At 36.3% G+C, this 25,327-nt stretch overlaps 1 protein-coding gene and 1 non-coding gene across 28 annotated transcripts in view; both read left to right on the top strand.

The window, feature by feature from the left end:
* Huwe1 (HECT, UBA and WWE domain containing E3 ubiquitin protein ligase 1) overlaps window positions 1–25,327 on the top strand; it is a 131,562-nt gene that overhangs the window by 66,510 nt on the left and 39,725 nt on the right. For 23 of the 27 annotated variants that reach the window (XM_075958847.1, XM_075958846.1, XM_075958835.1 and 20 more), the window contains 21 exons: window positions 439–496; window positions 1,370–1,546; window positions 4,439–4,684; window positions 6,033–6,166; window positions 6,568–6,662; window positions 9,064–9,252; window positions 10,262–10,478; window positions 10,840–10,962; window positions 11,919–12,156; window positions 12,456–12,686; window positions 15,075–15,197; window positions 15,535–15,630; window positions 16,159–16,428; window positions 17,801–17,953; window positions 19,279–19,406; window positions 19,602–19,683; window positions 20,220–20,396; window positions 20,887–21,046; window positions 21,562–21,920; window positions 23,550–23,745; window positions 24,565–24,732. In XM_075958847.1, coding sequence (XP_075814962.1) covers window positions 439–496; window positions 1,370–1,546; window positions 4,439–4,684; window positions 6,033–6,166; window positions 6,568–6,662; window positions 9,064–9,252; window positions 10,262–10,478; window positions 10,840–10,962; window positions 11,919–12,156; window positions 12,456–12,686; window positions 15,075–15,197; window positions 15,535–15,630; window positions 16,159–16,428; window positions 17,801–17,953; window positions 19,279–19,406; window positions 19,602–19,683; window positions 20,220–20,396; window positions 20,887–21,046; window positions 21,562–21,920; window positions 23,550–23,745; window positions 24,565–24,732 — 3,620 coding nt within the window. The remainder of the gene's footprint in view (window positions 1–438; window positions 497–1,369; window positions 1,547–4,438; window positions 4,685–6,032; window positions 6,167–6,567; window positions 6,663–9,063; window positions 9,253–10,261; window positions 10,479–10,839; window positions 10,963–11,918; window positions 12,157–12,455; window positions 12,687–15,074; window positions 15,198–15,534; window positions 15,631–16,158; window positions 16,429–17,800; window positions 17,954–19,278; window positions 19,407–19,601; window positions 19,684–20,219; window positions 20,397–20,886; window positions 21,047–21,561; window positions 21,921–23,549; window positions 23,746–24,564; window positions 24,733–25,327) is intronic. The other 4 variants (XM_075958857.1, XM_075958851.1, XM_075958850.1 and 1 more) reach the window with 1 other exon arrangement.
* On the top strand, window positions 5,039–5,174 carry LOC142841862 (U8 small nucleolar RNA). The gene has a single exon (XR_012909121.1). It is a non-coding gene; the product is annotated as a U8 small nucleolar RNA (small nucleolar RNA).

Raw genomic sequence — 25,327 nt, 5'->3', positions numbered from 1 at the left:
GTTCATGAACTTTCATCCTGCAAGTAACAAATTAATGGGAAAGGAGGCTTTGAGAATTGACTTCAGCTTTCACTATGATAAAATTTCTCAGTCTTAAATATTTTTAAGCAAAACTAAATGCTCTAATCTAACAAAATTATGTTCCTACGTTTTATGTTTGCTTCTCTGCCTGGTTCTTCCTAGTAGGCAAATGATTGGTCTTTTAATTGAATTTATTTTAAGTATTTTTATTTTGTTGAATTCATATAGTAGTTTGATTAGATAGGATATTTATACTCAACTCCATCTTCATTATTAATTTCAGGTTTTTTTTTTGTCTTAAGTGGTTTAAAATCTAGTATGGCTTGAACTAAAGTTTCACGCTGTTACCGGTCCTCACTTTGTTATATTTCACTGGTATTGTGAATTTCTGTGTAACTGACTCCTTTTTTCTTACAGGGTTGTTGGTACGGAGGAACGTATTCCTATCCCTCTTATGGATTACATCCTTAATGTGGTAAGATTCATTGTAGAAAAAAATTAAAGACTTTTGCTTTTCATTATAATATGTCAGGTTGTCAGAGCACAGTAATTTTAATGTTTATTTTCCCTGGGACCTTTAAAGTACAGAGGGTAAGATGTGAAAACCTTAAAATACTTTGTTCTTGTTCCCTTTGTAACAATTAGCCAGTACTCCAGCCTTTTTATAGTCTGTTTTCTGTTCACTGCTATTTTTTGTACATAAGAATTTTAACAAGGTTTGATGTGTTAGGCCCATATTATGTCTTACTTTGTCCTTCATGCTTTTTTTTCCTATTTTACGTCTCTTTATAAAGAAAAACCTGCATGTGCCTTTTAATTTCCCACTCATAGGAAAATGAGAATTCTAATTTTCCCAGAATTGAAAATTCCCCTTACCATTTATTCTTTACTGTTAAGCACTTCCAAGACTTCCACAGATAGTTTCTCTTGTGCCTACGTGTTTTTGCTGTTTACTACTTTATATCTCCTTAAATTTTTTTTGTAGTTCAATAGCACAATTCCTGGAGTTAATGTTTTATCTATATTATGTGTCACATGAGACAATTAAGACATTTGACCCATTTATACCACTAATTCAGAGTGTTTCTCTGAGCAAGTGATTTAGCTTTTCTTTGCCTTCATATTATTTGACTCCTGGTGTGGTTGAAAAAGGTGGATTGGGAAATTGTATTTCCTTATTTTCTGGATGATTTGTATATGTACCATTTATCCCTTTTTGCTTGAAGTTGTGTTATTACAGAAAGTACTGATTTCTTGACTATAAGTCTGCCTTGATGTCAAATTGGCTTTTTATTTCAGAACAGTGTTAGCGTCTAACTTGTAAAAAAAAAACCTTTTCATTACCTAGATGAAATTTGTGGAATCTATTCTGAGCAACAATACAACAGATGACCACTGCCAAGAATTTGTGAATCAGAAAGGACTCTTACCTTTGGTTACCATTTTGGGTCTCCCCAATCTGCCCATTGACTTTCCCACATCTGCTGCCTGTCAGGCTGTTGCAGGTGTCTGCAAATCCATATTGGTAAGACACATCTCGCCAAGTATTTCCTCTTAGAAATGAGTTTTGTAATACATCTGTGATTGTATTTTTAGTGTTCTCCCTTACCCATAGATGAAAATTGATAAATTTGTGTCTGTTCCGCTTAATATATTTCATACTATTTCTCATAGAGAAATTATTTTTCTTTGTTTTTTGCATTTGCTGTGTAGTCACGTCCTTTGAGTTTATATGAGTGTAAAGTGTATTTCAAAGAAAGCTTTCTAAGCCTTCATGCTTTGTTATGGTAGCATTTTTGGTTTTAGTGTGCTCTATTCATTTTGCAATGTATTTTCCTTTTTCCCAAGCTTTATTAGTCATGAATTGATCTGTAATTTATTGCTTAAATTTTGCCCCCCCCCCAGCTCCTTTATTTCCAAAACACCTTTGATTTTAAAAACACCTTTGATCTTGCAAGCTACTTGTTCTCTCCTGTTGCCTTAACCTTGGCAATTATTTTACTTTCTCTAAATTATAGGTATTGTATATTATTTGAGATTGTTATGGTGATATCAGGGTTTATCAGGTTTGTTGATCTTTACTAGTTTTCTTTTTAAAGCTAAATGATTGTCCATTTCCCCTTACTGGGCATTTAGGTTGCTTCCATTTTTGCCCCTGATGAATACTATTGTAACTCCAGTGTATAAATAGCTCTTAAAGTGAGATGGCTCAGTGGTTAAGAGCATTGCCTGCTCTTCCAAAGGCCCCTGAGTTCAATTCCCAGCAACCACATGGTGGCTCACAACCATCTGTAATGGGATCTAGTGCCCTCTTCTGGCCAGCAGGCATACACACAGAATGTTGTATACATAATAAATAAATATTAAAAAAAATACATGCAAAGATTTGCAATTTGAATCTTTTATATGTGTACTTGAAAGGAAATAGCTCGATAGTGATAATCATTTTTTTGTGTCTGTGTGAAATCTTCAAACTACTTTTCTAAGAAGCAGTTTTCATTCCTGCTAGCTACATGTAAGGATTGTAATTTCACTATCTCCATACCAGATCTTTCTGTTTTTTTTTTTAATAATAGCCATTCCAGAGTATATAAAGTAGTGTTTCATTTTCATTTTGACTTGCATTCCAAGTAATTGGTGATATTGAGCATCTCTTCCTTTGTGTACTTGAGTTATTGTCTACGTGTGCATCTTGCTAAATGTATATTCATGTTCTTTATTCTATTTTTAATTGAATTAAGGTGTTTGCTGTTGATTGTTGACTATCTCTGTATATATTGGATATCACTCTCTTTTCAGATACATGACTTGAAAATATCCTCATTCTGTGGGTTGTCTTTACTTGGTTGATAATACCGTGATATACAAAAGGTTTCGATGCCACTCAAGGCCATTTTACCTTTTGTGATGGTTGCCGTCATTGTTTTCTGTGTATTGGTGGTGCTTATCCAAGAAATCGTTGCCAAGAAATTTAGACAGTTTTCCTCCTATGCTTTACTAGGAATTGTATTATTTTAGTCCTTAGGTCTTGATACATTTCGTACACTTCGAGTATTTAGAGATCCAGAAAGTTCAACTTCATGTTTTTGTGTATGCATACCACGTTTCCCCCAAATATCATTTATTGAGAAGACTGTCATTATATTAAATCATCTCCTATCACTCTTTTCAAATACCCCTTAACTATAAAATGTGAAATTTCCTTCCTGAGCTTTATTCTTTTCCATTGGTTGTTATTGGCCAGTACCACAATTTTGATTACTATTAAGTTTGTGATAGGGTTGGAAAACAGGAAGTGTGAGAACTCCAAATTGAGTTGTGTTCCTGTACCCCAAGACTATTTTAGTTTTTTGGGGTTCCTTGAAAAGTTGTGTGTGAATTAAGAGAGTAATTTTATACTGCCTTCCACCCAACAAAAGAGAGATTGGAATTTTGATACTAATTGCAATAAAGCTCCTCTGTCAGCTGTTTTGTGCCCTGATAAATAATTTCTAGAAACTGCAATTTAATGTTTTATTTTGTTTCACTTTTTGCAGGTGTAAAGTGCTTTCATAAGAGAACAAGGGGAAAGGACTGATCTAACTACCCCACCTCTAAGATGCTCTGTGAGGAGGGATAGATTTATTTCAAGCCATAGGAAGGCAAATAATTTCTAGCTTTGCATAACAAGTGGTAATCTTTAATTGCCAAATTTTTCTTCCCTAACTTGAAAAGAAATGTATTATTTGGGTTGTCTATTAAAATAATTTGCCTTCCTGATGCCGAGCTCATAGTCATCACTCTTGTTTTGGAAAGAAGAGACAGCATTATAGCTATGAAATTACTTATTTACCTGAAAATATAATTCATTCATTAATAGTTTGACTAGTCAATAGCTTTTATCATACTTGCTTTCTCCTTTATTTCCTTTTGTACCATTTGTACTACTAGAATGGTTATGACTTAGCTTATGTAACATTGAATGAGTTGAAGGTTGAGGTTCACATGACACCTCAGTCTCCTTACTCAACAATATTTACTTGCATTTTATTAAAATATTAACTTCTTAGAAATGGAAATAAAAACATTGTAATATGACTCATTTTCTAGATTTGGAACTTTGCCTAACATTGCTCCTTTCTAAGCAGAATTTGAAACTAACCTCTCATACAACAGTATAACAGACAGTCCTATTTGACATTCATATGCTTTAAGTACGATTGGCTCAAGTCTAATTATAGTTTATTACACAAAGATAGTGAAATATATTATTCCTGGCTTCATATTTTGGTACTGTCATTTATAAAGTGAGAGACATGACTGACTGAAATTTGGGAGAGTTCAAGTACTAGTCATTTCCACTGTGAATATTAAAGGCATGGTTTACATACACATATATGTGATTCATTATATTTTATCACATTCATTATTGTTTCAGACCCTGTCACATGAACCCAAAGTTCTTCAAGAAGGTCTCCTTCAGTTGGACTCAATCCTTTCCTCCTTGGAACCTTTACACCGGCCCATTGAATCCCCTGGGGGATCAGTGTTACTTCGAGAACTGGCATGTGCAGGCAATGTTGCTGATGCTACCCTCTCAGCTCAGGCTACACCTCTGTTGCATGCTCTCACTGCTGCCCATGCCTATATCATGATGTTTGTTCACACATGCAGAGTTGGACAGGTAAAAATAAAGTTTTCTGGTTTCAACTTAAAGCCAATGAAATGTCAAGGGTCTTGATAGACCTGCCAGATTATTGTGCCTAGAACAAATCTACCTGGAGTAGTAGCTGAAAGAATAGCCTGATTTAACATTGAGATTTTTTTTTTGATAGTTTTATCTGTTTGGTGTTATAGGTTCCTGCTTTAGATTGGTATGTAGTTCCACTGTCTTAGGTTTTATTCTGTTTTTGTTGTTGTTTGGTTTTGGTTATGTTTTATTTTGTTTTTCTGTGCCTTTGGAACCTGTCCTGGTACTGGAGGTTTTATTCTTATTAGCAGTTGTGTGACCAAATAATTTGTCATATTAATGGGACAATTGTCAGGAGGTTAATCCTTACCCGTTCCTCCTTTTGGAGGGCAGATAGAAAATGATGAGTGGAGCTTGCATGACTTGCTGATTAGCATTTCCGTTTAGCCAGGACTTGGCAACATCCTGGTTGTTCCTATCCAAAAAAAAAAAAAAAAAAGTAATCATCATTGTTTTCTTCTGTAACATAAAGGGTTGAATTTATGTTTTGGCAGGCAAACATTAATTTTGGTAGCCTTTATTACTAAGTAATCTGTGTATAAGTATATGTAGACATGACAATAAGATGACAAAAGATATTTTATTACAAAGCATTTAAATGAATTGTTAGGAGACAACAACTAGAAGAAAATGTGTCAAATGCTGTGTCTGCAATCTCCGGTCTTTCCTGTTCCATAAAATGGCTGATGGTGGGAAGATGACTCAGTTCCATAATGCTTGCAATATAAATCTGAGGACCTGACTTTCAGTCCCCAGAAAATGCATAAAAATGTCAGTCCAGCTGGCACGTGCTAGAAAAGCACTGTAAAGACAGAGACCGGTGAATTCCTGAGTCTCCTTGTGAACTACCAAACAAGGTCAAATGCACAAACTCCAGGTCAAGAGAGACCCTGGTTGGCCCTGGTTGTTTTCTGGACTCTACAAGCATAAACACGCACGCACACAATAAAGGAAAGTAGCCTATCTGTGTATGTCACCATTTTACTACCTTTATTATCTTCAGGAATTTATTACAAAAATAAATTACTTCACAGCAACACCATTATTTTCTGCTTATGGACAAGAATGCGTTCTCTACCAGCTCATTGTATATATACCCCAGATTTTCCTTGATCTCATTGTCATCTCCTGCCTCCAAAAATTCTGGGTTTATAGGCGTCTCATATTACCAAACAAAAAAATAGCGTCTTACATCTTTCTAAAATAAGTGAAAATTGATTGTTTTAAAAAACATTATTATTTGGAGACTGTGTCAAATGTGAATGCTGCTTTTTGGTTGCAGAGTGAAATTCGTTCAATCTCCGTAAACCAGTGGGGTTCTCAGTTGGGTTTGAGTGTTCTGAGCAAGCTAAGCCAGTTGTACTGTTCTCTGGTGTGGGAAAGCACTGTTCTTCTCTCTCTGTGTACTCCAAACAGGTAAGAAAACAATCTTTTCTTGTAATATCTTGCTTAGCTTTTCTAACAGACAAAGTTAAGAAAGCTTGTGGGGTTCCTTTGAAAAGTATGGGAGAGTTTAATAAAGTTTCAGTGCCTCTTTGTCCTTTCAACTTTCTAACATTAGGAATTAATTAACTGACAAATTATAGCAGCTTATGCATGATTGATTTGATTTTTCAGAGATGGTTGTATCAGCATGATACAAATCTTACATATTGCTACTTCCAGAATTGTTGCTGTTTTTATTGTGTTTAGGATAATTTAACTGCTCTAAGAACTATTGTTAAGTAAGTCAGAGCCCTATATAGAATATAAGTAAACTATAAGAGTGCTTTTGTTTGACTTGGTTTTTGTTTGTTGGTTTACTTTTTCCCTTGTAGCCTACCATCAGGATGTGAATTTGGCCAGGCGGACATGCAGAAACTGGTTCCAAAGGATGAGAAGGCAGGTACGACCCAGGGCGGAAAAAGATCAGGTAACTCTAAGAAACTAAAATCTTAGTCACTACCTCTCCTAAATTCTGTCCCTGTCACTTCATAGGCTTACTATGAACCTTAGTTAGCTCTTTGTCATTCTTAGTCCTTAGTTTTCATCATTTGGCTGATTTTTAATTATTAAATTTAGATTTTTATTGGTCATTTCTCCAATAAGAACATAATACATTAAACACAGCAATAGAACACATTTCTACACCAAATAACATACACTGTGTGAGAAGTATCTGCCTGATCTTTTCCCTGGGGCTATTTAAGAGTGCCTTAAATGGGAAAAAAATCTATTTATTGATCTTTCTTTTTTTACATAACTGCCAAGAGCTGACTATTCCCTCCTTAGTTTGTAATGTACTATTTTGGAAAATGAAAGTTTGTCATTTTGATTTTATGTAAATATAAGATTGAGTCCTAAAAATTATTCTGCCAAAGTACATGATGATATTTTAAATTTTTGTCTGAATTCTCAATTTTTTAGTATAAATTCTCTGAAAACTGGTGGAGAAAGCAATTATTTCTCAATTTTATGAACAGCAATTTTAATCATACTGAATTAAATGATTTGTCAATTGAAAACTTCCACCTATTTTTACCTTTTAATATGGGTACTCAGTTGAAATTAGATACAGACTGTTTTAAAATTTATCCCTTTTTGTCATTTTTTGTTCTTTAATTACAGTTAGAGTTCCAAAATAGTGTAATTAGAAATCACACACCATTCTCTGACCTTTGTAGCAAACATGAAAGTGATAAAAAAATTATTCAGAGATTTTTTTTTAAACATGAGTTCTACCTCAAATAAATAAAAACTAATGGAGACAGTTCTATTTATAAAAATCTATTATATCCTTTAAAATGCATGAAAATACTGAAAGGGAAAGCTAAGGGACTAAAAGAAAGCAGTTATATCTTAATAAATAAGAACTTAAATAGCCTCTGGTTTTTCTGGGGAGTGAATAAGACTGGAGGAGTATATATACACATGCTTCTGAGGTTAATTTTAGGGAAAATGTATACCTCAAAGAATAAAGGTATTTATTAAAAAACAAGGATAAAATTTGTCAAAGAATTGCTTCTCCCAAAAGTTTATAGGCTTATTTTTGACTTTGTTGGGATTTTTTTCTTTCTCAGTCTTCACATGTATCACAGCCCCATTTCTAGTAGTAGGTTTAAAAGGAAATCACAATTTCTCAAAAATTATTAACTTGAGTTTAAATATACAGACAAAGCCAAGTGATCCTAGTAATTTTAAGGTAAAGAAAGACAGGAGAAACAGTAGTTCAATGTAACCTTTGGCTACACAGTGAATTTGAAACCAGCATAAGAACTAGCCTCTATGCTGCACCATCACTTCAAACCATGTTTGCATCTCATTGCACATATAACAAGCCTGGCATTTCAGGCATCCCTGCAACCTCAGTTTCAATGGGAGCTGGGTGGAAATAAGTGGATTATTGAGGCTTGCTGGCTTCCAGCTTAGCTGATAAATCTCTAGCCCCAGGTTCAGTGAGAGACCCTGCCTCAAAGAAATAGGTGGAAATAGAGGAAGACAGCAGACACCCTCTTCTGGCTTCTGTGCACACCTGCACAGGTACACATAATAAGTAAGTAAATAAATCTTTTTCAAACTGGGTACTGGCAAGATTGCTCAGTAGTTGAAGGCCCTTGTTGCCAAGCCTGAGGACTTCAGCTGAATTCCTTAGGCTCATATAAGTAGAAGAAGAAAGAGAATTGACTTCTAGAAGGTGTTCTTTTGACTTCCACTCACACATTCCACATGCACATACTAAATAGATAAAACATAATTTTTTTTAAAGAATCATACTCATTGGGGGCTAGAGAGAGAAGACTCAGCAGTTAAGAGCATACCAGGGAACCCACATTTGATTCCCAGTACAAAATGGTACAAAATCCAGTCCTTGGGGGCCCAACACCCTCTTAGTGTGGACATTAGGCATGTATAGAAGTGTAGACTCATACATGCTGGCAAAACACTCATAATTTAAAACTTCCTACTTAATTCCTGTTCTTGTGCAGGATTCTTAAATGCTGGGAACTAAAACTGTCCCATGTTTTGTAATGTCCAGTTTGATTCTATCTTGCGTGGCATTTTTAGTGACAGCTGCAAATATTATACACACTGTACTGTGTTTTGAGATCCTTCTACTTGGTAGAACTCCAAGCAGAGAAACATTGGTATAGTTTTGGGTTTTGTTGTTGTTGTTCTGCTTTTGATTTGGAGGGATGGTTTGGTTTGTTCTCCTAAGCTTAGGAAGTAATTGAAATTTAAATAGAAACAAACACTATTTCTTGGGACTCTTCAAAACATGGACCCAGTTAAGTGCCGACTTTGCATGATCTTACTACTCCCTTTTACCTTTGCAGATGGAGAACAGGATGGAACAGCTGGAAGTATGGATGCTTCTACCCAGGGCTTATTGGAAGGAATTGAGCTAGATGGTGATACATTGGCTCCCATGGAGACAGATGAACCTTCTTCAGATTCTAAGGGCAAATCTAAAATCACCCCAGCCATGGCTGCTAGAATTAAGCAGATCAAGCCATTGCTGTCAGGTCAGTGTCCCCCCGCCCCCCTTTTTTTTGTAGCATCTTTTTTCTGAGATTCAGAGTTCTAACATTCTTCAAGAAAATTAAATTTGCATACTGTTTGATGCAATAAGAAAAGTTGAAGAAATGTTGTGACTCTCATGTACTTTGTAGAATCCCCAGGTGTGACATACTCATTAAGGATATAAAAGGAGACATTCCTTCTTGACATATAGCTATCCCCCCCTCCCCCCCCAAAAGATTCCTTACCCCTTGGTCATTCTTTGAATTGCGTTTTATAGTATATGGAACTATTGAGTCAGTGGTTTTCAACCTATGACTTGTGACCCCTTTGGGGTTGAATTACTCTTTCTGTGATGTTGCCTAAGACCACCAGAAAAAAAAATTTACATTTCAATTCATAACAGTAGCAAAATCACAGTAATGAAGTAGCAACATTTTATATATGGGGGTAACCACTATACAAGGAACAGCATCAAGAAGGCTGAAAACCACTGAGTTGTTTGTTTGTTTTTTTGTCGTATACTTTTAAGTGATTTTTTAAGTCTGGCGAATGCATCATTTACTTATTATGACTTAACTGCCATATTGTTTCGACAAAGGAAGTGTCAATTTATGCTTAATTTTGCAGTATAAGTCCTTATCTTAATGCCATTCATTTTTGTTTTAGTAACTGTCAGTATAGTTTTATTCTCTACCCTCAAAGGGTACATCTGTTTCTTGTGGAATTTCATATTCAGATTACCACATGAAGAGGCAGCTCTAAGATTTTGTTTACTATTGTTCAGAAGAAAGTTTTTCTAGTGAGATGAATGTGTGGGTAAAGGCACTTTTTATGCAAACCTTATGACCTGAGTTCAGAGTTACCAGAGCCCATTTAAAGGTAGGAGAGAACCGCCTCATCGAGATTGTCCTCTGATCTACACATGATAATAATTTAAATGTGTGGGAAACGTGTGATGTTATGAAATCATGGTGAATATTTTATAACATTATACTGCCTTCTGGGTTTCAGCTTCTTCCAGATTAGGCCGAGCGCTTGCTGAGCTCTTTGGACTCCTTGTTAAGCTTTGTGTTGGTTCTCCTGTTCGCCAAAGAAGGAGCCATCATGCTGCCAGTACCACTACTGCCCCAACTCCTGCTGCTAGATCAACAGCTTCAGCCCTCACCAAGCTACTCACAAAAGGCTTGTCATGGCAGCCCCCACCATATACACCTACTCCCCGCTTCAGGTGAGTTCCTATTTGAGAAACAGGGAGTATAGAATGACAATAAAAATAATGTGTGTTCTCATTCTACTCAGTAAAACCTTGGAAATCTCTTGTATGCACTGCATATGAAGTGCTTTTATTGTACCTAGGTATTTATTGTACCTAGTATAGAACATGGAAGTTCCCAATGGGTTTACAATTAAAATGTATTTCACTAATCTTTTAGTTCTTAATTGGGTGGCAAGTATTACTCTGGTGCCTAACCAATCTGTCACCTAAATGCTTCGTTAACTTTTACTTTTGACTTTTTTCACTTAATTTCCTGTTGCTTTTGTGTGTCTATTAGAATGGTTAGTATTTTATGTTCTTTTTCTTTTTTTAGGCTGACATTCTTCATCTGTTCTGTTGGATTCACATCTCCAATGCTGTTTGATGAGAGAAAGTATCCTTACCACCTTATGCTGCAGAAATTTCTCTGCTCTGGCGGTCACAATGCTCTTTTTGAGTAAGGATTTTTTGTTTCACAGAGAATCCTTTCTTGCACTTTGATCTTAACTGTGTGCCTTACCAGCTCACAACTTTCTAAGTCATCCTGTAAAGCCATTAGTTACATGATTTTGTGTTCTAAGAACAAGCTATGTATGTATGTCTTCCCTTTCCTTAAGAAGACGAGCTATACAGCAATACAGTAAGAGGCTCCACTTTGGCGCTAGACAGGTGGTTCAGCAGATAAGACCAGTTGTAGCTTTTCCAAGGGTCATGATTTCTATTCCCAACAACTATTTGATATTTCACAACCATCCATAACTACAGTTCCAGGACATCTGAATTTTTCCTGGCCACCATTGGCAACACAGAGATATGTATAGGTTTATATTAAAAAATGTGTGCATAAAAATCTCTACTATTTCATATTTCTCTTCCCATTGCCAATGCATAGGGTTTTGGGGGGGTTTCTTTTTTTTTCTTTTTGTTTATTTTAATAAGCAAGACTTTATTTGTTACTTTGAATTCAATAAGTTTGTTTTGTTTTACTTCACTCAATCAAGATTTTAAAATAAAAACATTTTAAGTCTTTAAAAATTCATAAAAGTTAGAAGTAATAACAGCTTCTTTTTATTCTGGCCTTAATATATGTAGTCCTCACCCCTCATCAAGGATACTTTTCTTTAAAATGTTAGACTAAGATCATTATAGAAAACCACAATCAATCAAAATGCAGAGTCATGGAACCCAGTCCCATTGGGTACATTTACAAAATAACTGCACTTAAATTTCAGGGAACATGGGGAAGGAATGGTGGAATTGGTTCTTACACAAAAAGGAAACCAAAAAAGTAATGCCAAGAGGAGTGTAGTGTCAGTGTAGTAGTGTTTGGAATTCTTTAAATGTAGATTCTTTCATATGTAAAAAATGTCAACTAACATTTCATCCACATGCTTTTGTCTTATTTGAATTTAGAACTTTCAACTGGGCTCTGTCCATGGGAGGAAAAGTTCCCGTTTCTGAGGGATTGGAACATTTAGACTTACCTGATGGCACAGGAGAATTCCTAGATGCCTGGCTTATGCTTGTAGAAAAGATGGTGAATCCCACCACTGTGCTTGAATCTCCACATTCATTGCCTGCCAAATTGCCTGGAGGTGTCCAGAACTTTCCACAATTCAGTGCCCTCCGCTTTCTTGTAGTAACTCAGAAGGTGAGTATTCTGCATTCTAAAAACCAAAGGAGAAAATTTCTCAGGCTAACTGAATAGTTACCACTATGTTTTGCCATAATAAAATGTGAGTGCTGAAAAACAAATAAATATGCTATAAACTAAACTACAAGCTTCTGATTGATACTTGGTACTTCTGGATGAATTAAATACCCCCACTTTTCTTTGTTAAACCATCTCTCTTGAAACTCATTGTGAAAGGAGTGTCTGATTCTTCCACTTTATTCTGGGGATTTGAATTGAGAGGGAAAGTCTTCATTCATTTTTCAAATGACTTACAGGCAGCCTTTACTTGCATCAAGAACCTGTGGAACCGGAAACCCCTTAAGGTATACGGGGGACGAATGGCTGAATCTATGTTGGCCATTCTGTGCCACATTCTCCGAGGAGAACCTGTGATTCGAGAGAGACTGAGCAAAGAGAAGGAAGGATCTCGAGGAGAAGAGGATGCAGGCCAAGAAGAAGGTGGCTCCCGCAGAGAACCTCAAGTCAACCAGCAACAGCTACAACAGGTAGAGTGAGTGCTAGCCTTGGATTCCAGGCCCTACATTTTGCACCTTATAGATTCTAATGTTCATAAATTTTGTTTTGTTTTATAACATGTCTAACTGTGTAGGCAAGATCGACTTTAAACTTGGAATCATGCATTGGTCTCCCACATGAGATTAAAGTTATCTGTTACCTATCTTGTTTGTAAATTTTCTAAGCTTCTATACCCCTAAGTGTTTGATTTTATTAGCCTGGCACTGATATTTATTTTTTAAACTACTTTCTGGATAAATTAAAAGGCAGAGATTGTTGTAAAATTTACTCTCTAGTAAAAGCTTTTTGAAACTGAATCACCTCTAAATCTCAATGACTTTAAAATGATTGCATTTTGAAAATTGGAGATTAGAAGGAATGAGAAGCTTCATAGAATATTTGGAATGATTTTTTTTTCTTGCTCTTTGGAATGTATTTTGATCATAGCAATTCCCTTCAAGCTCCTTTCTCCAAGTCTCCTCCACCCATTTCTCTCCTGCCTTCATGTCCTCTGTTTTATTTAAAATAACACATTGAACATGGAAACACTTATGGGTGTCCAGACTAGCAGTCTGGACAACTAGCAGTCTGGACAACTAGCAGTCTTCGTGGGATTAAAAAGAACTTGCTACTCTGTCTTCCCTAGCAGACAAAAATAGCTTCTCAGCTAGAGGTGGGACTTTGAGCCCCTTACTTTTTATAGTTTAATATTCACTGCTTTAATTTTGTTCAGGTAACCACAGCTATTGTGAGTTCATGAGTTGGTAAGGTCATGCATCATGCATGTCTAGAAAGCAGTGCTTACACCCTATCTTCCATCTTAAGTTCTTTCTGACCCCTCTTCCTTTTTATTTCTTGAGCCTTTTTAGGGTTGTTTTAATATGGACTAAGCTCTTGAAGTTATTTATTCTCAGCATTTGGAGCAGTTACAAGTCTCTACATTAACTCTTGCCTATAGCAAAAAGAAACTACTTACAAAGGGTTAGAATGCACTAATATATAGGTTTAAAATTTTTGAAGTCAGCTTGACAACATAACCTTTACAGCCATGGGCTTTTGACCAGGTATCCAGTACTAGGTATGAATTTCTTCCTGTAGAGCAGACCTCAAATCCTCTGAGACAGCAGTTAGTATCTTCATATTGATCATGCCACCACTGTACAAGGTTTCACTGTAGCATGCCTAAATTCACAGCAGGATTAGTCTATTAATTATTTTATTTCCCCAAGTGACCTGCTTAGGCACTTTCTGGCACTATGAAAGCTAGTCATCAAGGAGGCGTATTTTATCTCTGTTACATCTCTTGAATCCAAAGTGTGTTTCAGCAATAGGGTCTTGGCAATCAAGAACTAGGTAATGTCCTGTGGTATTTAAAGTGACACCGGGGATTCCTTGAATAGTAACTCTTAGGATGGTATCTCATACCTGGCACTGAGATTTTCATTTAATGATCTGTGTCTAATGGGGACAGTGTCTTCTTTCCATGCTGGGTACATGGTGTTTGTCTTCCTCAAGTTTTTAATGTATGAAGAGTCTGTTATTTTCTTCAAATCTGTCATTCATATATATATGTATACATATATATATATATATATATATAATATTCTTGTTTAGAAATATTTTTGTATTGTGTATATATTCGTCTTTTGAAAGTTTGAGATTTTATACCACTGTATATAATTCTTTTTTTTAAAAGATTTATTTATTTATTATGTATACTGCAGTCTGACTCCATGTATGCTCGCATGCCAGAGGAAGGCGCCAGATCTCATTACAGATGGTTGTGAGCCACCATGTGGTTGCTGGGAATTTGAACTCAGGACCTCTGGAAGAACAGCCAGTGCTCTTTACCACTGAGCCATCTCTCCAGCCCCTATAATTCCCTTTTGTATATAATTATATTCTCATCCAGGAATTGTTTTATTAATTTTCTTTTAATTGGATGTTATAAAGCTGTGGTATAGTTTACTTACAAACTCTTAAGTATATGTCAATCACTTCCTGTTAATTGAATTCCTGGGTCAATTTTACAAGTACTTTTTCTGTTGTTGCAAGTTTCTATTCTAGAAAATAGATACTAATTTATACTTCTGTATATCAGTATCAAGTCTCTAGTTATAATAACCTTCTACCCTAGACTCCATTTTAATAGTTTAGAGTTTGAAAAGTACATTGGCTCTTTGCTTCAGCATGTAACTTTAATGTTTAAATATTATAGAACTCCCAAAGATGAAGGAACATTCATAATACACGACTGCCTTAGATTATAACTACTTAGTTCCTGTAAAGAGAGAAAAACTTTAAAGTTCTTTGTTGATTTTTAAATATATTTCTACTTATTTATTATTGTTATTCTAAGCTATTGGATTTTTTAATAGCTAATGGACATGGGTTTCACAAGAGAACATGCCATGGAGGCTCTGTTGAACACCAGCACGATGGAACAAGCAACAGAATACCTTTTAACCCATCCTCCTCCGATCATAGGAGGAGTTGTTCGGGTGAGTTAACACAGAAAATCTTATATTTGTTTAGCTGCTGATAACCTGTTTTTCTCCATATTCTGTGCTAATATTTTATGTACAAACACTGGAAGCTACAGAATATTCTTCTAGGAACTTCTGTTGAGATTTGTTTGCAGAAGAACTCTTCTATTCTTTTTCTTTGTAATTTTACCCCATTGTCACTGTAGTGGTAACCACATGAGCTTTAGTTCGATTTACTTGGACAAAGCAACATTCTGGATCGGTTCCCTTTCCTTGAGTGTTGGTGTTGCCTAGTTAGGTTTCTTTAGTTTGGATGTGTAAGTTTGTTGGATTCTCTGTTGTCATTCTATAGGATCTTAGCATGTCTGAAGAAGATCAGATGATGAGAGCAATTGCCATGTCTTTGGGACAGGATATTCCAATGGATCAAAGGGCAGAGTCACCTGAGGTACCTTACATCCTGAAGTATCAGTCTGTATATTTCTGTGAACACTATAAATCTCTGTTTTGTGGTAGGGAACGTCAAAGGAGTAGTTTTTTATTTCAACCATTTGGTCTGTCCTTAAGCTACCTTGTATAGAACTGAATGAAACTTTAGATGACTCAAATGAAACTTGTCTTCATTGTCAAGTAAGACCCAAAATCTTACTGATACTAACTAGTAGTCCAGACTTAGCTGTGTTCCTGGGTGGTATTATATTTACCACACTGGAAGGAAACATTCAATAGTCTGTAAAAATGAGGTTTTTTTGGAAAATAGTACATACGCTGCTCGCAGATGAAAACTGACAGTGTTTTGGGGTACTGTTTTTCCCTGTCTTGCATTAACCCATATGGTTACTATTACATTCATTACCATGCCCTCTTGAAAGTTTCAACTGTTTTAGAAGGTATATTGTACTCAGACACTGAGTTAGGCACTCATTTTTCAGCTTTTACCCATGGTGTATAGTCGCATTTCCTTTCCTGCCTCCAGGAAGTTGCTTGCCGGAAGGAGGAAGAGGAACGTAAAGCCCGAGAAAAACAAGAAGAAGAAGAAGCTAAATGTCTGGAGAAGTTTCAAGATGCCGACCCATTGGAACAAGATGAGCTCCACACTTTTACAGATACAATGTTACCAGGCTGCTTCCATCTTCTTGATGAGCTTCCTGATACAGTATACCGTGTTTGTGATCTGATCATGACAGCTATCAAACGTAACGGAGCAGACTATCGTGATATGATTTTGAAACAGGTTGTTAATCAGGTAAGTTCTCAGGGTACCAGAGGCTGGGAATATTTAAAGCTGTTTAAAGCTGTTTTCTTGCCTAACAAAATTTTCTGATAAGCCTTACATTCTACCCGATATGCTTGCTTTATGTTTGAATTCTTTTGCTTGCAGTTAACCTCTGCTTCATTATCTGCATTGATACACCTCACAAAAAATAGTCCTTAGAAAGGAAAAGCAAAGTTTTCCATCGGTTTCATCTAAAATATGTCTTTCATCCTTGAGTTAACCATTTATTAACAAAATAAGTCTTTTTTTTCCTCCTGTTTAAGGACTTCCAGGTGGATACTGGTAACCTTGTTTTGATTATTGAAATAGGATAAGAAGCAGATTATCTCAAATATCCACATAAAGAAATAGCCCCAATGAGTTTTTTTGAGAGTCCCTTAAATGAATATGTGTGAGTGGTTCCTTACAGGATCAGAAATGACTCAATGACAGTTACCTCACTAAAGCCCACCCAGGCGTGGTTAATTCACAAAAACTGCACTACAACAGAATGGAGAGTGTCCTTCTCAAATTACCCAGTTAGTCTGAACCTCTTCCAGGCCGCCTCACTGGTCTGTTTCTTCTGGGAAGCTGATCAAACCATAAGTTTTTAATGCATAGAAACATCAACCTTAAGGAAAACTAGATAACAATATCTTTTATTGCAGTGTATGCTTACACAAAATATTTTTAGCAAGGTAAAACCTAAATAAAGAACAGCAATTATAGTCATTTTAAGGACTTAAACATTGTCCAAATTAAAACCTCGTTAATATTCTGGCATTTAGCAGTTTGACTTTGATTCTACAATAATTTCAGGGGAAGTATAGTAAAGAATTGAAGAATCATTTGGAGACTGACTGTAGCAAAATCCTCCCCCCCCCCCAAAAAAAAAAAAAAAAACAAAAACAAGGTTCTCTGTAGCTTTGGAGCCAGCCTGTCCTGGAACTTTCTCTTGTAGGCCAGGCTGGCCTTCAACTCACAGAGATCCGCCTGCCTCTGTCTCCAGAGTAATGCTCTTTAAGGCATGCACTACCACCACCCAGCTTGTATCATTTTTTTTTAAATATTCATTTCCTTAGATTTAGCGTTCAGGCATTCTGTAATACAATTTAAGAATAACTGGTTTAGCAAGATGGTCCATCCTGATGACCTAAATGCGGTGCCAAGAACTTATATGGTTTGAAGGATAGAACCATTTTTACAAGTTTTCTTTTGTGCATGTATATACAAATAAATGCAAATTTTAAAATTTGTTTAGAATAATTGTTAATGATTGTCTTTTTTGATGCTCTAAACGGTTTTGAATATTTGCACAGATTTTGGATTACTCTGCTGTTAAATGACTTGTCCTTTTTTCTAGGTGTGGGAAGCTGCTGATGTATTGATCAAAGCTGCTCTTCCTCTAACAACAAGTGACACAAAAACAGTGTCAGAGTGGATCAGTCAGATGGCCACCCTGCCTCAGGCCTCCAATTTGGCTACTAGAATCTTGCTTTTAACACTGCTTTTTGAGGTAACACACACACACACACACACACATTTTGACTCTCACAGCTTGTTTAATTACCCAGCACTAAACACTACATTGAATTTGGGGAAAGTACAAAGCATGATCATGAGAGTCCACAATTTCCCTGTAAGCTAAAAGGTGTATAATAAAGTTCAAAGTACAGGGTTCCGAGTTTGGAAGGTTTATATGCATAATTTCTGGATAATGCAGGAAGAGGTTCTTAAAACAAGTTTTGAGTCAAAAGATGTTGGATGTGGTCAGTGTCTGTATTTGGCTTTTATACATATGCATTCTTACCTGCATATATACTCAAGGATGTCAGTTGTCACTTTAGAAGGGCATTTGAATGTAATACTGAGGAATCCTAACTAGCAGCTGCAAATATCACAAAATATGAAAATCAGATATTAGGTTTAAGATATTTAGAATCAGACTCCTTTCCCTGCCCGATCAATTAGCAGATCCTTCAGGCAAAAGAGTAGTTTGGACAAGATATGTTACCGTTCTTAACAATATAAAAGCCAGAAGGCAGTTGACCTTGAAGAAGTGGTTCTTGATTTGTAATTCATTCTGTTTAACAGTAACTTATTTGAATCCAGTATTTATGTCAGACTGTCTTGAAAGGTTCCCGTAGAATAATAGTTAAGGTTTTTTATAATGCTTTTCATTCAAACAGCTGACACTATTATGATTGTTTTCTCATTTCACATACACATTAGTTTTCTGTTTTGTCTAAATACACACCTATTATTGAAGAATTGCCTACATTGGTTTTCTGTTAAAAGCAACACCAGTAAAACCCCCATTAAAAACAATGTCTTAGTTTCCTTCAAATATAGAGCTTTTCTGTAAATCAAAACTTTACAGTTTAAATGTCTTTAAGACTGCACAGCTTCCAAGTGGTGGTGGTGGTGCATGTCTTTAATTCCAGCCCTTGGGAGGCAAAGGCAAGCTGATTTCTGAGTTTGAGGCTAGCCTGGTCTATAGAACAAATTCCAGGAAAACCAGGGCTACACAAGTAACCCTGTGTTTGAACAAAACAGCTACCCAACCTAGTTGACTGTACTAAGGTATATGAACCCATTTCCATATTGAGCATATTAATATATCTGATGCTATGTTTTGGGCACCTTATACTTTTTATTTAATCATTACATTGACTCTAGTGGTAGACATAATTTCCTTTTAACTTACGAATATGAAACGAAAATGTAGAAAACCCAAATAACTCATTTGAAATCGCATAGTTCATAAATGATAACAGAATTTTTATTTTAAACTAGTTCTGTAAATGTTAACACCTGTATTATTGTTTCTTTTAAAATTAGGAGTTGAAGTTACCTTGTGCCTGGGTTGTTGAATCAAGTGGCATCCTTAATGTCCTAATCAAGCTCTTAGAAGTGGTTCAACCCTGCCTGCAGGCTGCCAAAGAACAAAAGGAGGTTCAGACCCCTAAGTGAGTGACCCTTTATCCTGATTTTGCTTCTGTTTTCCTGGGAATTGGCACTTGAGTTTAGGGCCTGAATCACTTTTCTGAAGCATATATGAAGTAAATCTTGAAGGTTTTGTGGTTAGAGAATTGTAAAATACCTAACATTTTCCCCATTCATGCATGTTTCTGGCTTGCTCTAAACAAATAATTTCTTTTTAGATGGATCACACCTGTGTTGCTTCTTATTGATTTTTATGAAAAGACAGCCATCTCATCAAAGAGAAGAGCCCAAATGACTAAGGTATGTGAAGTACAATATCTATGTTTAACATGATTGTTTTATTTCTTGAGGCAAGAATAGATCAGAAGAAAATAGTAGGAGAGCAGTGAAAATTGTAAAATTATCACACTGAAAATACAACTCGGGATTACATGAGTTGAAATCATTTTTCTTTTGTACCTATTTGTTTTAAAGGCCTCAAGATCTTATCCAGTTAATCAATGCTGTAGAAGTATGCTCTTTGACAATTTGAAAAATTTGAATTTCTAACAGTTTCTCTAGAAATATTTTTTTGAGTTGGAGATTGCAATACTTGATTAAACCTCAGTAACTTCTTAACAACAGAATTTGTTCAATGTATCTCTCGCTGTCACGCTCCTTGTGTAGAAAACAGATGGAAACAAGTAGATGGTGGCAAGACAGGGAAATTGTTAGGTTTTTCACTTTTTTCTACATTAGTTTTAAGCAGTGTATACTTAATGGCTATTGATTGTCTTGACAGAAAATAAAGCTAGCAGGAAATATAAAGAAACCTCATGTGTTTGCATTTTATTTAGTACCTTCAGTCCAACAGCAACAACTGGCGCTGGTTTGATGACCGCTCTGGACGTTGGTGTAGTTACAGTGCTAGCAATAACAGCACCATTGATTCTGCCTGGAAATCTGGAGAAACAAGTGTAAGATTCACTGCAGGCCGACGAAGATATACTGTCCAGTTTACTACAATGGTGCAGGTAAATGCTCAACTAATAGTGTAAACTTGATAAAAGTGGAGGTATTGTACTTAATATGCATTTTGTTTTTTTTTTTTCTGCACTAGGAGTCTTGTCATGGTAAGGGTTAGGGATGTCCACTTCTAAATAGAGTTTTAAATTTTTATAGAACCAAGTTTTTCCAATAATCATTATCTAAACCATAAGTCTGTGGCAATTTGATACTGTTCTTCCTCGAAGTAAGGTTTTTATGTTTTTATGTTCAATCAAGGATTAGAGTGTAGTTAGTAGTTAGTGGTAGAAAGGATGTCTGCTCTGTTGGAAATTTCAGAATTCATTATAGGTCTCTGTGTGTACTATTCTAGAGACCTTCAGCTTTAGTCTTTGTACATTGTAGAGATGGGGTAAATTGCCAGCCAGAGTTCCTTTCTGTTGCAGCATCTTCCCTGAAAGGATTCCTCACCCTCCTTTTTATGTAGAGATTTTTGTTTTTGTCTGATTGAATTCCTAGGTTAATGAAGAAACAGGGAACCGACGCCCTGTGATGCTAACTCTCCTCAGGGTACCACGACTGAATAAAAACTCAAAAGGCAGCAATGGGCAGGAACTAGAGAAGACACTGGAAGAAAGCAAAGAAACGGATATCAAACGTAAAGAAAATAAAGGCAATGGTATGGTTTTAGTATTTCAAGTCGTTTTTGTTTTCCTTCTAATAGTGGTTTGTATGTATATACACACACCCCCAAGTGAGTCTCGAATTAATAATCCTCCTACCTTGGTCACCCAAATAGTTGGGATTATAGGTTTGCACTCTTGTACACTGCATGAGTTTTGAATCCTATTTTAAAAGATTTATATTTATTTTTAAATGTGTGTAAGAGAATACCTTTGGACGCCAGAAGATGGAATCAGATCCCCTATAAGCTGGTCTTAAAGACAGTTGTAAGCTGCCCAATATACGCACTAGGAATCAAAGCCTTTAAATGGCTTAAGATCTAGCCAGTGGCCAATGATTTCATTTTCAAGGAACAGTAAAAAGTACATGTTTTTCTCCTCTGCTTACCTTTACGTCTGGTCTTAGAAATGGGTGTGTTTTCTAGACCCGAATGATGGCAGGATGCTTTGTAAAGAGAGGTGTGTGATGAAATGTCTAACTGTATACATCCTTCCCCTCCCTCATTTGTAGATATCCCCTTGGCCCTAGAGAATACAAACACCGAAAAAGAGCCAAGCCTGGAAGAAACAAAAATTGGGGAAATCTTAATCCAGGGCCTGACAGAAGATATGGTCACTGTTCTAATCCGAGCCTGTGTGAGCATGCTGGGAGTCCCTGTGGACCCAGATACATTGCATGCCACCCTTCGCCTCTGCCTGAGGCTCACCCGGGACCACAAATACGCCATGATGTTTGCAGAGCTGAAGAGTACACGAATGATCTTAAATTTGACCCAGAGCTCAGGCTTCAATGGCTTTACCCCTCTAGTCACCCTTCTCTTAAGACACATCATTGAGGATCCTTGCACTCTTCGACATACTATGGAAAAGGTCATTATTATTGGTGTCAGATGCTGATTTTTACTTTCTATCTTTGTTCTAGATTTTTTCTTTTAAATCTTCCCTGGTTTGTCAGGCACTGTGATCGGCATTTAACAGTTAACCACTGTAAAAATCAGAAAATGGTTTCATATTTTAGAACTAATTAATAAGTCAGAGGAAGAAATGAAAAAAAGTTATAAAACTATGTTTACACATAGACAACATCAAATAATAGAATGACAAATAATCTTAATCAGTAAAGCTTTTACCTCCATACTTTTGTGGAATTCTCAGTCTCCCTACTTAATCTTTTCAGTAATTATCATGAGAGTTCACTTCCATTGTTCCTATCTTGAAAAACATGGTTTTGTTTTACAAGTAGATAGACTAGTGTTGGGATAGCCACCTTTTTTTGCCTTTGTTCATATTGTTAAAATTGTTGCCTTTAGAAATTCCTTAAAACCTGCTTTTTTTTTTACTTGCTTGCTAGGAAAGTGGTACCAGTTTGTACTTAAATGTATTTATATTAGATTTCCTATTCCTTATTCTGTTTGGTTTTGCCTCATGTGCTTAAAAATCAGACTACTTACAGCTGTTTAAAGTAGCATATTTGAGATCAATGTAGAACCAATTACATACAGACAGAATTTGGGCTAATAACAAACTCTGCATACAGATCATGATTAGATGAAGGGACTCTTTGGAAAACTTAAATAATAATTGAAGCAGCATTCATAGGGAGCAAAGGAAGATCAGCGGCAGTAACACATCAGGTTGGCAAAATGTAGTGCAATTACAGCTGTGAAGAACCTGGTACATTATTTTCATTATGGTATGAAATTGGCACAGTGATATTATAGGACAGTTTCAAATTGCAGATTAAGATAACCTTTCCATTTAGTTTTTGTCTTTTTTTCTTCCGAGATTTGGTTTCTCTGTACCTTTGGAGCCTGTCCTCTTGTAGACTAGGCTGACCTCCAACTCACAGAGATCCGCCTCTGTTTGTCAAGATAAGGTTTCTTTGTAGCTTTGGAATCTGGCCTCGAACTCAGAGATCCTCCTGCCTCTGCCTCCCCAGTACCGGGATTAAAGGTGTGCACCATCACCTGGCTAGAAATTATTTTTTAAAAACTTATTTTCAGCAGGGTGTGGTGGTGTGAAATCCCAGTTCTTAGGCAGCAGAGGCAGGTGTATCTCTGTAAATTCAAGGGTAGCCTGGTCTACAGAGTGAGTTTCAGGGCTGTAACACAGAAACTCACAAACTCAAATGAGCAAACTTATTTTCTTTCTATTTATGTGTTTTATTTTATTCTTGTACACTAAGTGGATGTCTTTTATGTATTTTGAACCATTATTTCTTAAAATTGCAAAATTTTGGGGGTGGCTGGAGCCTACAGTTAAATTTGGATGCTACATGGTATCTGTGATCAGATACCCTTTTTCATTAATGCAGTCATATGAAAATGAGTGGTTTTGAGATATAATTTGTGGGACATATTTTAATTATAAAGGGTTTAAAGACCAAGTGTATCATCTACTGTTTCTAGACAAAGTTTGGTTAGCATTTTAATCTTTAATAACATTTCTTTGTTTACAATTATATTTTTGGAAACCTAAATGGACAATGCTTTTTACTAGGTTGTTCGCTCAGCAGCTACAAGTGGAGCTGGAAGTACTACCTCTGGTGTTGTATCTGGCAGCCTTGGCTCCCGGGAGATCAACTACATCCTTCGAGTTCTTGGGCCAGCTGCCTGCCGCAATCCAGACATATTCACAGAAGTAGCCAATTGCTGTATCCGCATTGCCCTTCCAGCCCCTCGAGGCTCAGGAACTGGTCAGTTTCATTTGCTGCTATTTTTTGAGGCTCTGAAGTCTGCCGCCCCCCCCCCTTTTTTTCTTTTGACAAGATCTATAACTTAAATTCTCTTTCGGCAGACAGAGACATTGGTTGATCATTTGGGTCGGTAAGTTTTATAGGTAATTACAGTAGCTTCTCTAGGCCTTGTCACATTTACCAAGGATTCATTCAGTATAATCTTTGACTACAAAAAGTTCATCTTGATCAGGCAGTAGAATTTAACTATAGTTGATGGTTTATATATAGTATGCTGATGAAGAACAAATACTTATGTTGCTCATGGGACGCAGTGACAAACTTTTAAGTGCTACCTCTATTCTTGCCAAAAAGATAATTCCTATGTTTTATTATGAGGAAGTAATTAGATTAATATCAAATTGTGGAATGTTTCACAGGCCTAAATTCATGATAAATACTAATATGAAAGGAAAAAATACAAGTTTCTCTTCATAAGAGGAGAATAGTGAGATAATGACCACTACTGCTTGGATTGGGTTCTGGGTCGATTTGGAGATTTGGGGGAAATACAAATGAACTTCCTCAGAAGGTTATGTAGAAATATTTAAAAGTTTCTGAGATTGCTTGTTGAAGTAAAACAGAACTAAGTTTCAAATTTTCTTTATAGTTTTTAAAAGGCACATTTTTTTCGTATAAGACTTGAACCAATTTTCAAATGATCTTATTTCTTAAGCTCTCATACATTATGTATTCCTTGTTCTGGATACTACTTTGTCAGTAGTGAGGTTTAGGTGCTATTGCACTATTGTCTGATCTTTCTATTTGATTTTGCCCTAGCTTCAGACGATGAATTTGAGAATCTTAGAATTAAAGGCCCTAATGCTGTACAGCTGGTAAAGACAACACCGTTGAAGCCTTCATCTCTACCTGTCATTCCTGATACTATTAAGGAAGTTATCTATGATATGCTGAATGCTTTGGCTGCATACCATGCTCCAGAGGAAGGTATGTGTCTAGCCAGCTTTTTGAAGCAGGATTCTGAAGGATGTGTTTTCTTGCTTTTGTCATTTCAGCTAGCATGCCTTAGTAATTACTACATCCACACAGTCCTGGAATCAAAAAGTGAACCCTATAAGGGATGAGATGGCCCAGAAGTTAAGAGCTCTTGTTACTCTTGTAGTGGACCCCAATTCTGTTTCCAACATCTGTATTGCTCAACTCACAACCGCTTGTGACTCTGACTTTACACCCTTTGCTAGGCTCTGCAGTCACTTGTACACAGACACACATGCATAAATGAATCATTTTTTATTACTTTTTTGTTTTTTAAGACAGGGTTTCTCTCTGTAGCCTTGGCTGTCTTGGAACTTACTCTGTAGGCAGACTGTTTTTGAACTCAGAGATCCACCTGCCTCTTTTCTTTTAACAAAAGATTGTTGCTTTTTGTGGTGGTGGCATATGCCTTTAATCCCTGCACCAGAAAGGCAGAGGCCGGTAGACCTCTTGAGTTTGAGACAGAGGCAGCCTGGTCTACAAAGCAATTTCCTGTACCTCCAAGGCCACACAGAAAAGCCCTGCCGTGAAAAACAAAAACAGACCA

Source organism: Microtus pennsylvanicus, chromosome X (genome assembly GCF_037038515.1).
Source record: "Microtus pennsylvanicus isolate mMicPen1 chromosome X, mMicPen1.hap1, whole genome shotgun sequence".
Taxonomy (NCBI): domain Eukaryota; kingdom Metazoa; phylum Chordata; class Mammalia; order Rodentia; family Cricetidae; genus Microtus; species Microtus pennsylvanicus.
Note: the sequence above shows the minus strand (reverse complement) of the source record. Positions and strands in the feature narration are given on the sequence as shown.